The 14,756-nt window shown below is 42.4% G+C and overlaps 1 protein-coding gene and 1 pseudogene across 4 annotated transcripts in view; one reads left to right on the forward strand and one right to left on the reverse strand.

Annotated features, from left to right (window-relative positions):
• RBMS3 (RNA binding motif single stranded interacting protein 3) overlaps positions 1 to 14,756 on the forward strand; it is an 851,530-nt gene that overhangs the window by 661,999 nt on the left and 174,775 nt on the right. For all 4 annotated transcript variants that reach the window (XM_066631436.1, XM_066631435.1, XM_066631437.1 and 1 more), the window contains one exon: positions 8,108 to 8,265. In XM_066631436.1, coding sequence (XP_066487533.1) covers positions 8,108 to 8,265 — 158 coding nt within the window. The remainder of the gene's footprint in view (positions 1 to 8,107; positions 8,266 to 14,756) is intronic.
• LOC136654742 (5S ribosomal RNA) lies at positions 805 to 926 on the reverse strand (annotated as a pseudogene).

Genomic DNA, 14,756 nt, shown 5'->3' on the forward strand with positions numbered 1-14,756 from the left:
GCCCCCTTAGGGCGGGCGCAGGGGGAAGGCAGTGATGCAGTCACCAGGATTGCGTTGCTCAGGGGGGCTGGGATGCACTCACAAGTCCCTACAGCAGCCTGTCGGGGTGCGGGGAGCCCTGCGCGAGCATCTGCTGGGCTTTCCAGCCTTCCAAAAATGAAAGCAGAGCAATGGTGAGTGCTTCCCAGTCCCTGCAGCCACCCTGAGCAACGCGATCCTAGGGATCGCGTCACTGCCTTCCCCCCGCCTCCGATACCTCCCTCCACTCCCCTGCAAGGACTTAGTGCGGTGTTCAAACTCCCTGAGAGTTTGAAAACCGCAGCTGTAAAGTCTCTCAAAACTTCTAATACAGTGTTTCTCAAACTGTGGGTCAGGACCCATTAGGTGAATCATGAGCCAATTTCAGGTGGGTCCCCATTCATTTCAATATTTTATTTTTAATATATTAGACTTTATACTACCATGGTGTGTGACTGCTTTTAGGGAAATGTTACAGACCGGTACCTTTAACAAGCTACTATGTATATGCATTTAACAATGATAGCCAATGGGACTTACTCCTGGGTAAGTGTGGGTAGGATTGCAGCCTAGGATTGTTAAAAATGTTACTGCTTGATGATGCCACTACTGATCATGACATCACTTCCAGTGGGTCCTGACAGATTCTCATTTTAAAAAGTGGGTTCCGGTGCTAAATGTGTGAGAACTACTGTTCTAACACATTCAGAACAGTGTACATTCAGTGGTCTTCTTGTTTAACTTGGGAATGGTTGGCAACCTTCAGTCTCAAAAGACTATAGTATAAGCCTACAGCACCTGGTATTCCCAGGTGGTCTCCCATCCAAGTACTAACCAGGCCTGACCCTGCTTAGCTTCTGAGATCAGACGAGATCAGGCATGTGCAGGGTAACAGTGGGACTGTAGCCAGAAATAATATGGTGAGGAGGGCAGGGTAGAGAATCATTGTGGAACAATCAGAATATAAATGTGGGTAACGTGATACCTTTAAAGTTTTTTTTATTTCCACAACTTCTTGTGCAATTTTCAAGAATAGTGCCTGCTCACATTTTCATTTTTCTTTACGAGTAAAATGACTAGAGACCTAGTGTTTTTTGTTTGTTTGCTTAATTTATTTTTAGAGGTTGATCGTTCAGGGAGGGACCGAGAATATTGCAGAGGGTGCCAGGTCCACCCAGACCTATCCTATTCCCATAACTATACAGACATGATTTAACCAATCTGTCCTCTAAATATTGGCAAGGGTAATATTTGCTGAAATTACTTTGTGTGCAGTGCTTGGAATAATTCAAATTTCCCAGTTTTTGAAACAGCTATAGGATGAAGTCAGTGCTTTGGTTGGCAAAAGTACAGTCTGGAGATACTCAGAAATCGTCCCCAATGAGACCTAAACCCCAATCCTATCCAAATCCCTCCCCCCACTGAAGCACGCGTGCCAAGGAAAAATGCACTGCATCCTACAGTGGTGATGGTGGGGACAATTGCAGAGGTCTCCACAGTGTAAGAGAACTTTCATTCCCTTACCTTGGGGAAACCTCCACTTTCCCTATGGGTCTTTGCAGTTCTCCACTAGCTATTTTGCTGGTGTAGAACCAGGGGGAGTAAGGGAGAGAAGAGGCTAGGATACAGTCACACACTAATGCTGCCAATCTCAAAGCCTGTAAATGTGGAACTACTGTGTGACCCTGGCATGAACACATTGGATCAGCTAGGAACCATTTATTTTTCCTTTTTGCAACAGCTGAAAAAAGGGAAAGAAAAAAAGGGTCTCAAAGTAGACTGGCTTAGAAATTAAAGGAGCATAAAATGTAATCAGCCAGGCTCTGCATCAGCTTATGATAGTTCTGGGTGAATTAGGTCAATATTTTGTGCTCAATAAAAATAAATACTAAACACATATCCAATATTATGTTCTGAAGGCATAGTCCATGGCAAACTCCCTTGCGGCAGAAAATGAGAAGAAATTTCAATCAGTATTGGCAGATAATATGTGTGATGGAAGGTTCTGCAACAAATGTAGCAAGTAGACTAATAAGAGATCAGTTTTAAGCCATATCTACTTTTAGAATATGGGGCACCATTCATAAACAAAGAGCTCTGCATGTCTACTCAGAAGTAAGTCTTTTTAATCAATGGAATTTACTTCTAGTGGACAGGATTGCATCCACATTTAATCAGCAGTAGTCTTCATTTGTTCATCTGGGAGAGTTTACCAGTATGCATAAACTAAATATTAATTATAATATTTTAAATAGTCTAGCATGGATGGCAGGTTTTGTTGCAAATAACTTGCTGCATGCATTTTATTTTAATTTTTTTTCTGTTTAAAGTTTATATTCTCAAAATTGCTGATTCTTAGGAATACTTTAACCACTTATTTGAGCAAATGGCCTTTCCTTGAAAACAACTGTGTGGAGATATTCACCCTCCATTAAGTGATTAATGAATTGTCAATTAAGTTACACTTTGTGATTTCCTTTGTTGGTGAGAGAAGGACAATATTAATTATTTTTTCATCAAAGAGTGTGTTCATATCAATAGCAGTTGGTGCATATTGGGGGGGGGGGAACAACAGAAACAAAAACTTATAATATAAATATAGTAGCAGAATTCGTTTTAAAGGATTTTATAAAACAACACCACCACCATCGGATGTACACATTCAACCCAGCAGCAGAAAGCCTGCTTGATGTGAGGAAGGTCTGCAGTGTTCATCTTCATATATAGTCCAATTTTTAGCACATGCTGCCAGAGTTGCCAACTCTGAAAATAAAAAACCTGGTGGGGTCCAGGGCAGAACTTGGTGGGCGATAAGGTAGAGCCTCTTTGTTTAGGTAAGATATACAGCAATTGCATGTATTTGCAAGGTTCTTGCTATGAGACAATACCTTTCCATACATTACAGCATGCCCTCACAAATCACAACACAATCCAGAATACAACTTTGTCACAAGCTTGCCCAAGGCAACCAATATGGCAACAGAGACTTGCCCTCCTTGCAGCTAACTGTCTGCATTAATAACTGGATAACATCTGAAGGTTGCCAGTTCAAGGCCACCGGCATCGTGCGACCTTGAAGCAGCTGACAAGCTGAGCCGAGCTATTCCATCTGCTCTGAGCGTGGGAGGCCAGAATGTGAAACCAGATCAAGAAAGAAACATCTGAATGTTGTGGTTTCTTGAAAGATAGAAACCTTCTTTCAAATTGTAAAAATCCCTACGGGGATTTAAACTGCCTGCCTATGTAAACCGCCTTGAATAAAGTCTAAGGAGAAATCTGAGGACCAAGAAAGGCGGTATAGAAATACCTGTATAAATAAAAAATTAGGCAGGACAAAGTTCCAAACAACACAGTCCTGGAACGTGCTAGAATCCCTAGCATGTATGCACTGCTGAAACAGAGACGCCTGCGTTGGCTCGGTCGTGTTGTGAGAATGGATGATGGCCGGATCCCAAAGGATCTCCTCTATGGAGAACTCGTGCAAGGAAAGCGCCCTACAGGTAGACCACAGCTGCGATACAAGGACATCTGCAAGAGGGATCTGAAGGCCTTAGGAGTGGACCTCAACAAGTGGGAAACCCTGGCCTCTGAGCAGCCTGCTTGGAGGCAGGCTGTGCAGCATGGCCTTTCCCAGTTTGAAGAGACACTTGGCCAACAGTCTGAGGCAAAGAGGCAAAGAAGGAAGGCCATAACCAGGGAGACAGACCTGGGACAGACTGCACTTGCTCCCAGTGTGGAAGGGATTGTCACTCCCAAATTGGCTTTTTCAGCCACACTAGACGCTGTTGCAGAACCACCTTTCAGAGCGCGATACCATAGTCTTTCGAGACTGAAGGTTGCCAACATGAAAAAATTACCACTTGTCCGTTGTGTACAGCTCCCAGCAGCTAAGAGAAATTGGAGTTGTGGGTCAGAAAAATAAAAATAGCTTGCTTACTTAAATTTGAATGTGATCTAATCAGTAGTACATAGTTCTATTGTGTACACTTACATTTCCTAAAATGGTTCTTGGGATCCATTCATATGATACTCTCCTTTCATAATAGGATGGTTCTTGTGGTTATTTTTTGTTAACAGAAGCATGTTGTATGAAAATACCCTACTAAGACAATGAAGTTCTTAAGTGTCTGATCATGAACATTGTTCTCTAGGGTTCTAATGTGCTAGAAATAAATGCTTCCAAGGACAATCTCAGATGAAGTGGATAACCATTTGTTTGACAACTAATATTATGCTTCAGCACACACTATAACAGCATGTTGGAATCTCTGTTCCCTCTCCTCTGTATTTCAAAGTGCCTCTCAGTTTCAGCCATGTGGAGTATTTCAGCCTGGATCACTTTGAGTGTTCCCAGAAGAGGTCCTTGGCACCGCTGTGGAGGCTTGACTCAGATCTTCCTCACTGGCAGCAGTGACAGAATTTCTGGCCACATCCCCGACCCAAATGTTCCTAACCGCTTCTCAAGTTCAGCTCTCACAGCAAGGTGCTTGGTGCCAAGTGCTTAAAATGCTCTCATGCTGCAGTTAGTGTAAATATTGTTTTTAACATGCCATTAATTTGCGGGACTGTCTTTTCAGCCAGCCCAATATAATCTGGCTCGAGATTAGTACACACCTGCCTTCACGTATACACATTCTCATTCATTCATTTATCCATTCATTCTACCTGTTTCACATACACGATCAGATAATTTCAAATGGGACCATCTGTAATGGAGGGGCATGAGTTGGAAGGGTACCTCTTCTTTCAACCATGGAGTTATGTGGCCAGATAGGTATGAATGTTTGTCTTTTTCTGAGTTTTCAAAGCTTCTTAGTATTTCTAATGTTTTCCAGTATTTCGTTGACCCATTATGACTGGCAAGTGCTAACTAGATAGGAGCAGGCTGATGACTTGTTTGGGCTTTCCAGAATTTGTGCCAGATGAGGGCCTTGGAGCATGGCAGAGTTGGGCCTCTTTCCGCCCCCCCCCCCCATATGTGCCAGCAACAGAGATGAGCAATTGTCAGCAGGCAACAGCTCTTCCCACCATCTCCATTGCCAAATGGGGAGGGGACTTTTAAGTTATCTTTCAAGTGTAACTGGAGATGATGTAGGATGTTTAAGACAATTGTTTTTACTTGGCAACCTATCTGGGAGAATTCCTGCCGTTTATTCAAATTTAAAATATTAGCTGCATTGTATGAACTGTATTTTTGCCATTTGCTGATGTTTTCAAGACTGAATTTCTTTAACAGGCTATGGAAACTGAATTATATAAGTAAAGCTGAAGAGAAATTGTATGTGGATAGTTTCTTAGTGCTCTCCCATTTACTTCTAGTTTTAAAAGAATCACGCTAGCAGCATGCTGGAAATGTCACTTCCTCATTTTTTTCTAGCAGAAACAGCACACAGCCACTGATGAGATACCAAGCAAGAGAAAGCTATTTGAGTCTGGGCAAAGCAAGAAGGAAGAGATAAGAATCTGGGTTTACATGCAGTATTCTCACTAAGCTGAGCAGCCACACAGCTCACATTGGAGCCCTGCACAACTTCCATAACAGCACTCCAGAGCTCAGCAATGACATTATCGCTAAGTGTTCCAGAACTGCTCCTGTGCAGCTTCAAAGCTGCAGAATTCATTTATCAACATCACTTCACTTTTCACAATTTTATTGCTAAACTGGTGGGGTGCCCGCCAAATGGTAGGAATGTGCGTGGGCTAGCTGCTTGTGGTTTCTCTTCTTTGAGCGGCCCACATTCATTCTTGACCATTTGCTTCTGTACCTACTAAACATGGAATGTTTTTGCTCCTATCCTTAGTGACTTTCTAGGCATGCAAATAGATATGAGGTGAAGATGGGAGAGTAATGGCTGTTTGGGACATAAGGCACTGATGTCCCGCCCCCCGCCCCCCAATCAGGGTATATTGTTCTATTTTTGTGCATGGTTCTTAGGACAAAAGGGAAATATGAGGAACTCTCTCCCAGAAAAAAGTTTACAGGTTCCTTGAACACATACCTTATATACTTTTGTATAAGTCAAATAATTATGCCTTAAAACTGACCCAGAAAACATGGGTCAACATATACATGGGTCAATATAGTCAATAAAGCTTCCAAGAGCAGCTGCTTGATGAGATGGGGGGGGGGACCAGGCTGAGAAGCAGGACACAGGGGTGGGGGAGAAAAAAACAGTCATTTTACTTACCAGTAATTGTTCTGAGGCAGCAACAGAAAGCAAGCAAGCAAGCAAGCAAACAAACAAACAAACAAACAAAAAAAGCCATTTTACCTTCTTAAGAACATAAGGGCAGGAGGTCTGGTCTAGAGGGTAGAGCCTTTGTTAACCCAAAGATAACATCTGAAGGTTGCCACTTTGAGACCACCGGCAGCTCTGAATGGTCAATGGCAAGCTCTGAAAGGTCTGAATGGTGAGACCTTAAAGCAGCTGACAAGTTGAGCTGAGTTATTCCACCTGCTCTTTGGTGTGAGTGAAGAAGCGTCTTGGCTGCCCTTCAAGTGAGAGATGAAGGAGCTGCTTGTCAGCCAGCGTGGGAGACAACTGGGGGCCAGAAGTGATACCAGACCATGAAACATCCATCTGAAATGTGCAATTCTTGAAAGATAGATCCTTTCTGTTATTGTAAAAATCCCCTTGGGGTTTAGAGATAGCCTACCTATGTAAACCACCTTGAATAAAGTCAGAGGAGTAATCCGATGACCAGAAAGGCGGTATATAAATACCAGACAGCCCAACTGGATCAGGCCATAGGCCCATCTAGTCCAGCTTCTTGTATCTCACAGTGGCCCACCCAATGCCTCAGGGAGCATTCAAGACAACAAGAGACCTGTATCTTGGTGCCCTCCCTCACATCTGGCATTCTTCTCCAAACAGCAAGAAGTGAAGGCACTTATGCAAATTGTAGTCTTTATGAGGGCTGCTGCTATGGAAGTTCTGTACTGTATTCCTCACAAAGGCTACAACAGCGATGTCAAACTTGTTTCATACAGCAGGCCAAATAGCATTTACGATGCCTGTTGAGAGCTGGAAGTGACATCATTAAGCAGAAAGTGATGTCATTAAGCAGGTCATGATCAGAAATAAGCACTTTTTTTCCTCACTTAGGAACAACTGCAAATGACAGAAAATACACAAATATTGCTCACATTTTCAAGGTACGGTACAGCCCAATTATCACATGGGCTGCATTTTCAGCAATGACACCTCAGCACAACTCAGTAGCTGAGAGCAGCTGATGGTAGTGCTGGGAGAGCCTGAGAGCAGGAGAAAGAGCTTCCAAGGTCGCATCCAGCCCTTTGTTTGAAACCCCTGGCTACAACTCCCATAAGTACCTTCATCCCCCTTCCTATTTGGAAAAGAAGGTAAAGTGGCTCCTTTTTAAAAATGTTTGGCTTCCTGTTGCTGCCTCAGAGCAATTACTGGTAAGTCATTTTCAAACAATTCAAAGAATTTCATACACCCCTAAGATGAACCCTCAACCTATCCATGGATCATAGCAAATACTATGACTTTTGATGTAAAATGTGTCCTTGACTTATCCATGAGATGGACTTATACATGAGTGTATGCAGTATTACCCTCCACTCAGCTTTCAGATGGTGCTTTTTGGCGTGGTCAGGCAAGACATGAGAAGAGAAAAGGCAGACAAAGTCAAAGATATGTGGAACTGTCAGAAGACAGCTATTAAAACTGTGGTTATTGATATTATTTTCCATCCGATTGAATCACATTACCATTTTTTGTCCATGGTTCTCTTCTTTCTTTGTTCAAGAGTGTGCAGTTTATAGCACTGATCACAAAACTCTTCTGTACAGCGTACATGTACAATATTCTTCTTCAACTGTATGACAGGGCCATCATACGTCAACATTTACGTACTTAATCTCCTGTGAGAAACTGGGTCAACCTTGGCCTTTTGCCATTACAAAGAGGTTATTTTTCTTGAACATGGGGTAGTTGTAGATGAATGTAATACTGTAAGCTGGAAGATTTTGTGTTCATATTAAAAAGTGGTATATAAATATTCATGATCATCAGAGTTGAAATCTGCGTTACTGAGTGTAATGAAACTGTTTCTTCTTTTTCAGCAACAAGAGCAAGATCCCACAAATCTTTATATCTCAAATTTACCCATTTACATGGATGAGCAGGAGCTGGAGAATATGCTGAAACCCTTCGGACATGTCATTTCTACCAGGATATTAAGAGATGCTAATGGCGTCAGTAGAGGAGTTGGCTTTGCCAGGTGAAAAACTTGCTCTTTCTCCATTATGCACTTGATTTCTTCCACTTTCTGTTATAGACCTTAGGCCTTTTTGCAAAGGTTGTTTTTGCTCTTGCTCTGAGGCATTGTAGCTATGCAATACGCAGAATGTACTATCAGACTGGGGCTTGATCAGACTGCCTGGGTCTGTGTTTTACAAAGTACTGAGAATGCACTGGTTAAAAACATATTTCATTTTATTTAATAAGATGACAGTAAAATAATCAGGGATAATGAACTAGCAGCTCAGTTTCAATTGTAGTAAGAGTAAGTGTCATTCTGTACAAATGCATATTTGTGATTATGCTATTCATTTACCATTGAGAAGAGCAAAAAAGAGGAGTGAATACGGAGTAATTCTGAAACATAATATGGGGTGTATAAGGTCTCTGGAAGGAATGTGGAAATTAGTGACAAGGTTCAGAGCAAGAACAGTTGAAGGCAGATATCAGGAGTGCTGTAGGGATGTCTTCTGCATAAGAAGGAAGGTCCTCCGCCCCCCCTTGTTGAAAAGGGCAACCAAAATGATCAGGAAGCCAGAATACCTTCCCTATAAGGTAGGATTACAACACCTGGAGAGTTTTAATTTTGTGGGGAAAAAATGTGACTAAGGGGATACATGATAGAGCAGGGGTGTCAAACGTGTACTATACAGCAAATGAAATAACATTCATGATACCCACTGAGGGCTGGAGATGATGTCATTTAAGCAGGTGATGACAGGAAATAAGCACTTTTTTCTCCTGTAGGAATTCATCTGGTGCAAATGGCAGAAGAGAAAACACACAAATCTTGGTCATATTTTCCAGATATAAGAGATATCATGTGGGCTGCCCTTTCAGAAGTAAAGAGCAGTTGATTGTGGTGCTGGAGCAAGGCAGCAAGATCCACATGCAACATTACAAGCAGTAGTAGGAAGCTTGGCTCTGTGAGCAGAGTTCCATCATGCTCTTTTCACATGCTCAAAAAAGTCCTCCTGTCTGCCCTGAGCCTCTTTCTCATGTTTGTTTTGTTGTGTCCAGCTTCCCAATCTGGTAATAAGTGGTGATGACATCTTTGCCAGTTACTTCCAGTGGTACTTCCAATAAGTGGACCATGTGAAGTGGTTACAGTGGGGTTCAAAAATTGAGAAATGCTGATCTAGTATGTTCCTACTAATACCTTTGCAAGACAAAACTTCTTTTCCCGCATCAGCATACACATATATGCTAAAGTTATGCTGCATCAGTTAGTATAATATATTCCCTACCGTGGTTTATATTCCCCAGTAATTTGACAGCTATATATATATAAGGCTTAGTGGTTTAATAGGAGTTGAACTTGCTGATGCCAGTGCCCAGATTTCATTTGAGAAGTCAAGTCCCTGGAAACTGTGTTTGACATGAAGTCTGCATTGTTCGCATTTCCAGTGTTTATCACTACAATTATTACTACTATTGTTCTTTACCGCACTTAAGAAACTGGGCACTATATCATTTGAAAGTAACACCAAGATGGTCTCAAATGAATGTTTGATTTAACAATTTCTTCCAGTTCATCTCCTGCTTAAGTGTGTACACATAGCCATTCTGTCACCACCTGCAGGGGCCCTGCAGCCTTAGAAAGCCCATGACTGACACTTTCTACCCACAGAAGATGGGCTGTTTGCCAAAAACCACCATTTTCCCCACAATGTCCCCAATATAGCATCGTTTTGGGACCTTGTGGGAGGGGGGGAATAGCAGCTGCCATTTTTTCCCACCATGCTGCAGAACAATTCTTACTATGGTAGCGTGTGTGGGGAGGCGAGAACACAGTTGGAAAGACAAGCAAAACTGACCCATTCTTGTCCCTGCTGCTCAGGTAACCCCTCTCCATGAAGATTTTGGAGGCTCACCCAGAGAGGAGAAACCCTATTACAGGTCATATTTCCAAGACCCCTTCAAAACTGCAGTCAGCTTTAAAGTTTACATACAAGAAGCTAAAAGCCTCTTGTAATAATAATAATAATATTAATAATAATAATAATACTGGTATTTATATACCACCTTTCTGGTCATCGGTTTACTCCTCTGACTTTATTCAAGGCAGTTCACATAGGCAGGCTGTCTCTAAAACCCCGAAGGGATTTTTACAATAACAGAAAGGTTCTATCTTTCAAGAACAGCACAACGTTTCAGATGGTTCTTTCACAGTCTGGTATCACTTCTGGCCCCAGTTGCCTCCCAGGCTGGCTGACAGGCAGCTCCTTCATCTCTCACTTGAAGGGCAGCCAAGACGTTTCTTTGCTCACACCAAAGAGCAGGTGGAATAACTCAGCTCAGCTTGGCAGCTACTTCAAGGTCTCGCCATTCACGGAGTTGCCGGTGGCCTCAAACTGGTGACCTCCAGATGTTATCTTCAGGCTAACGAAGGCTCTACCCTCTAGACCAGACCTCCTGCCCCGTGTGTGAAATACCATGTGTGAAAGAAAATCTTAATCTTATAACACATCAGTGAAGGAATTTCCTCTTCAGTTTTTTTTTGTTTTTTTGGGGGGGGGGGGGGGCTACACAAGTACAGTCACAGGACCATTGTGTCCTGGACAACTGTGTCCCAGTCAAATGCTTCCCAGTATTGAACATTTGCGTCCATTCTTTTCCTGTCTCTGATATTTGTGTTCCAATACATGTATATTTATATTATATGTACTTTTTAATTTTTTAATCACAAAGATAGGGTTAAGGCTCAGATAAGAGACTTAGGATTTATAACATGGGGTTTGTTGCACAGTTATATTTTGTTGCCTAGTTATAGTGGAATGCAAATGATTGGGACGTGTCCCCCCCCCCCCCCCCCAAAAAAAAAGAACAGATGCAGATGTCCAGATTCACTAATGTCCAGGTTGCATTTGACCAGGGCACAGTAGACCAGGATGCAAATACCCTAGCCCCACAAAGTACCAATGTCAAAATTTGTTTCTGAGCAACACAATATAAATATTGTGTGAGGGTAAAACAAACTCATACAACCATATCCTTTGGATGAGCCAAGCTGTACAACCTTCATTGGTACTGGTAGTGTCATCTGCTGTGTGAATAGGTCAGGGGCTAGTATGATGAGCTGAAGATTTGTCAGGAATGGACTGCAGTTTGCGGGTGGGGGATGGATACACAATGGGTGCATTTAAGAGAAAACCCAGAGCAGATGTCTCCTGTACTATCACTTTTAGACCATGGCAATTTTTGCACATTCATTTGTTCATTTAGAAATACCTGCTTCCTGATATTTTTTGGAATGCTGCTGTCATATATTGTGTATCATGTAGGAAGGATTGTGCCTATCTATTTTCACTGAAGTTGCAAAATTTTGGTATGTGTGGGTTGTATCCTAAGAATCCTGGTTAAGAACTAACTCAGGTTGAAATCTTTTGTGCACTTTCCTGGGAGCAATCCCAATTGAACATAATGGAACTTTCTTCTGAGTAGAAACGCATAGGTTCATGCTGTCAATACTGTCAGAGGATCATGCTGTCAAAAGTTACTAGCTTCAAGGCTCAATTCTAAACACATTTCCAACACTAATGCAGCTGTGCCAATGGGGCTTACACTGCATCCTGCTGTGGGAGGGGGGGGAGTCATGAAGTCTTCCTCAAGATAAGGGAAAGTTTGTTCCCTTACTTCTTGGCTACATAAACACTAGAAAATTGGATAGGCTTGGGCCCTCCTTCTCATTAATGCAGAGATTTTCAAACTGGGGCATCGCAATGCCCCACCTGGGGAATCGCAATGCCCCACCTGGGGAATCGCAATGCCCCACCTGGGGAATCACAATGCCCCACCTGGGGAATCTCTGCTACTGCCCCCTTAAGGGGCAAGGCCACAGCAATGGCAGCAACACAATTGGGATGATCCCCCACCTACACAAAAACTTACGGACTCCCAAACACTCCCTGAGAATTTGGGAAGCTCTGCATTAATGCAAGGGGATTTAGGGCCCAATCCATTCAGCTTTCCAGCTCCGGTAAAGCCGCAATACAGCTCTGAGGTAAGGGAACAAATATTCCCATAGCTTGAGGAGGTCTATGTGACTGTCCCCCCCACAGCAGGATCCAGCGCTCGCCACTTTGGTATAGCTGCACCAGCCCTGGAAAATTGGATTGGATTGGGCCCTTAGCCTGCACTCCTGTACATACTTACTCAAGAGTAGGTCCTATTAAATTCAGTGGCTTTTATTTCAAAGTAAACAGGCATAGAACTGGGTTGTTAGAAATCATCACTTGCATAGGATACAATCCCATATGCAGGGAGCACACATTTTTAAAATATGAGGATGAATTTTCTTTTTATTTCATCACTTCTGCCCCAGACTTAATACACAGAAAGAGAATTCTGTTAAGCAGAAAACAAAATGGATTGGAAACGAAAAACAGGAGAACTGTCATTCATGAAAATGCTTTGCATTAACGATGGATTTCTTGTCAACAAAGCAAAAATCAGCCTGTGTTAAAAGAACCCCACATGGCAGGGGACATCAGATGAGCTAGGAAAATGATGACAGCTCTCTCATACGGCCCTTTGTAATGCAGCATATCTTAATTCATCATGAGTAATATAGGTTTCCCCTGTGCTAATAAGGTGACATAAGTTAATAGGCATTGCAATTTCACCTTTTGTCCTTGATACAAAAGAACATTGCTCTCCAGAAAATGTTAAAATAGCACTGTCTGCATTCAATTGGCAAAACAGAATGAAGGATGAGGCACTGTTGCTATTGCCTCTTCTTAGTGAATTCATTAACTTGCCTTATTATACATTTGCTAAAGGGAGATATGTATCTGGAACATTAACTTGCATTTGAAAGCTGGGCTCTTTCGCAGGAATGCATTAAACAGAAATTGGAAGTTGTGGGAGGGGTAGGGGGATGGCAAATTGGAGTATAGACTTTCTAAAGCAGGGGTGCCCAAACCCCGGCCCTGGGGCCACTTGTGGCCCTCGAGGCCTCTCAATGCGGCCCTCAGGAAGCCCCCGGTCTCCAATGAGCCTCTGGCCCTCCGGAGATTTGTTGTAGCCCGCAGTGGCCCGACGCAACTGCTCTCAGCCTGAGGGTGACTGTTTGACCTCTCGCGTGAGCTGTGGGATGAGGGCTCCCTCCACTCCTTGCTGTTTCACGTCTGTGATGCAGTAGCGGCAGCAAAGGAAAGGCCAGCCTTGCTTTGTGCAAGGCCTTTTATAGGCCTTCAGCTATTGCAATACCTTCATTCATTCATATAAGTTCATCTTTAATATATTCATTTATGTAAATTTATGTAAATTTATTCAAATTTTAAATGTAAATTAATTCTTTTTTCCCCCGGCCCCTGACACAGTGTCAGAGAGATGATATGGCCCTCCTGCCAAAAACTTTGGACACCCCTGTTCTAAAGTATCAGATAATATAAGTTATATTCACACACATAATGAAGATGATCAGTTTTGGGGTGTTGTTCAGTAAGATGTGCCGTTCTTCTGTCCTGTTCATGCACTTTTTATATATTTTAAAAGAAAGACAAGTTTCAACCAAGACATGTGAGTCTATCCCATAGTTCTCTTCTCTGCTTTATAGAACAGAGGCCTCTTCAGAAGTAATGGAACAGACCCCACTCTGGCAAAGTTCATGTGTACAGACAGAAAGAAGGAATCTTTAAAAGAGTAGCCTGCAAATGTGCGCCTTCATTTTAAATCACCTTCCAAGTCCACTTCATGCCTTATATGCAATGCCCACTGTTAGCTTTGTTGTATGGCGGTTAGGGTGTCAAACTCGGACTAGGAAGATCTGAGTTCAAATCACTGTTCTTCTATGAAGCTGGCTGGGTGACCACTGCAAACTAAAACAGACTGATCTAACTCATAGGGTTGTTGTGAGGATAGAAGGAGAGGAGGGGCCAGGTACATGTTGAAAAGTATATAAGTGTGTAATATATACCATCCTGGGTGTTTTTGATGCAGCGTGGTATATGTCTAATGCACATGTATCCATTGGTAGGGGAGTGATCAGGAATCTTCCTCAAAGTCCCTTTTGTTCCCTTACACACACATCCCCAAAGTCCTATAGGTGTTCTAGGAACTATTCCAGCTCTATAGCTGGCATGTCTGAGGAAAAAAAAGGAAGGACCAGGAGAAGGGATGGAAAGAAGACCCTGGTGCATGCCAGTGCTTTAAGGATATACACCCCCTCCATCCCTTGACCCACTCTCTGGTCCACCTTGAAACTACCCTTGCCCTCCCGCTCCTTGCCCATGGCATGCCTTCCCTGTCATCTTAGTGGTGTTATGTTTTTATTCCATGGACACATTTTTTATAAATTATAATTATAAATTATTATTGCTTTAAAAGTTTACGAAGTAGGTGCTATAGGTGATATAGTGTCAGCAAATGCAGCCACAGTTATTACCCATGCACCCTCCTGTCCAAACCATTATTTATATCTTTATTTTTAATTTTAATTAAATTAAATTTTAATTAAATTAAAAATAA

The sequence above is a fragment of the Tiliqua scincoides genome, chromosome 5, assembly GCF_035046505.1.
Source record: "Tiliqua scincoides isolate rTilSci1 chromosome 5, rTilSci1.hap2, whole genome shotgun sequence".
Classification (NCBI taxonomy): domain Eukaryota; kingdom Metazoa; phylum Chordata; class Lepidosauria; order Squamata; family Scincidae; genus Tiliqua; species Tiliqua scincoides.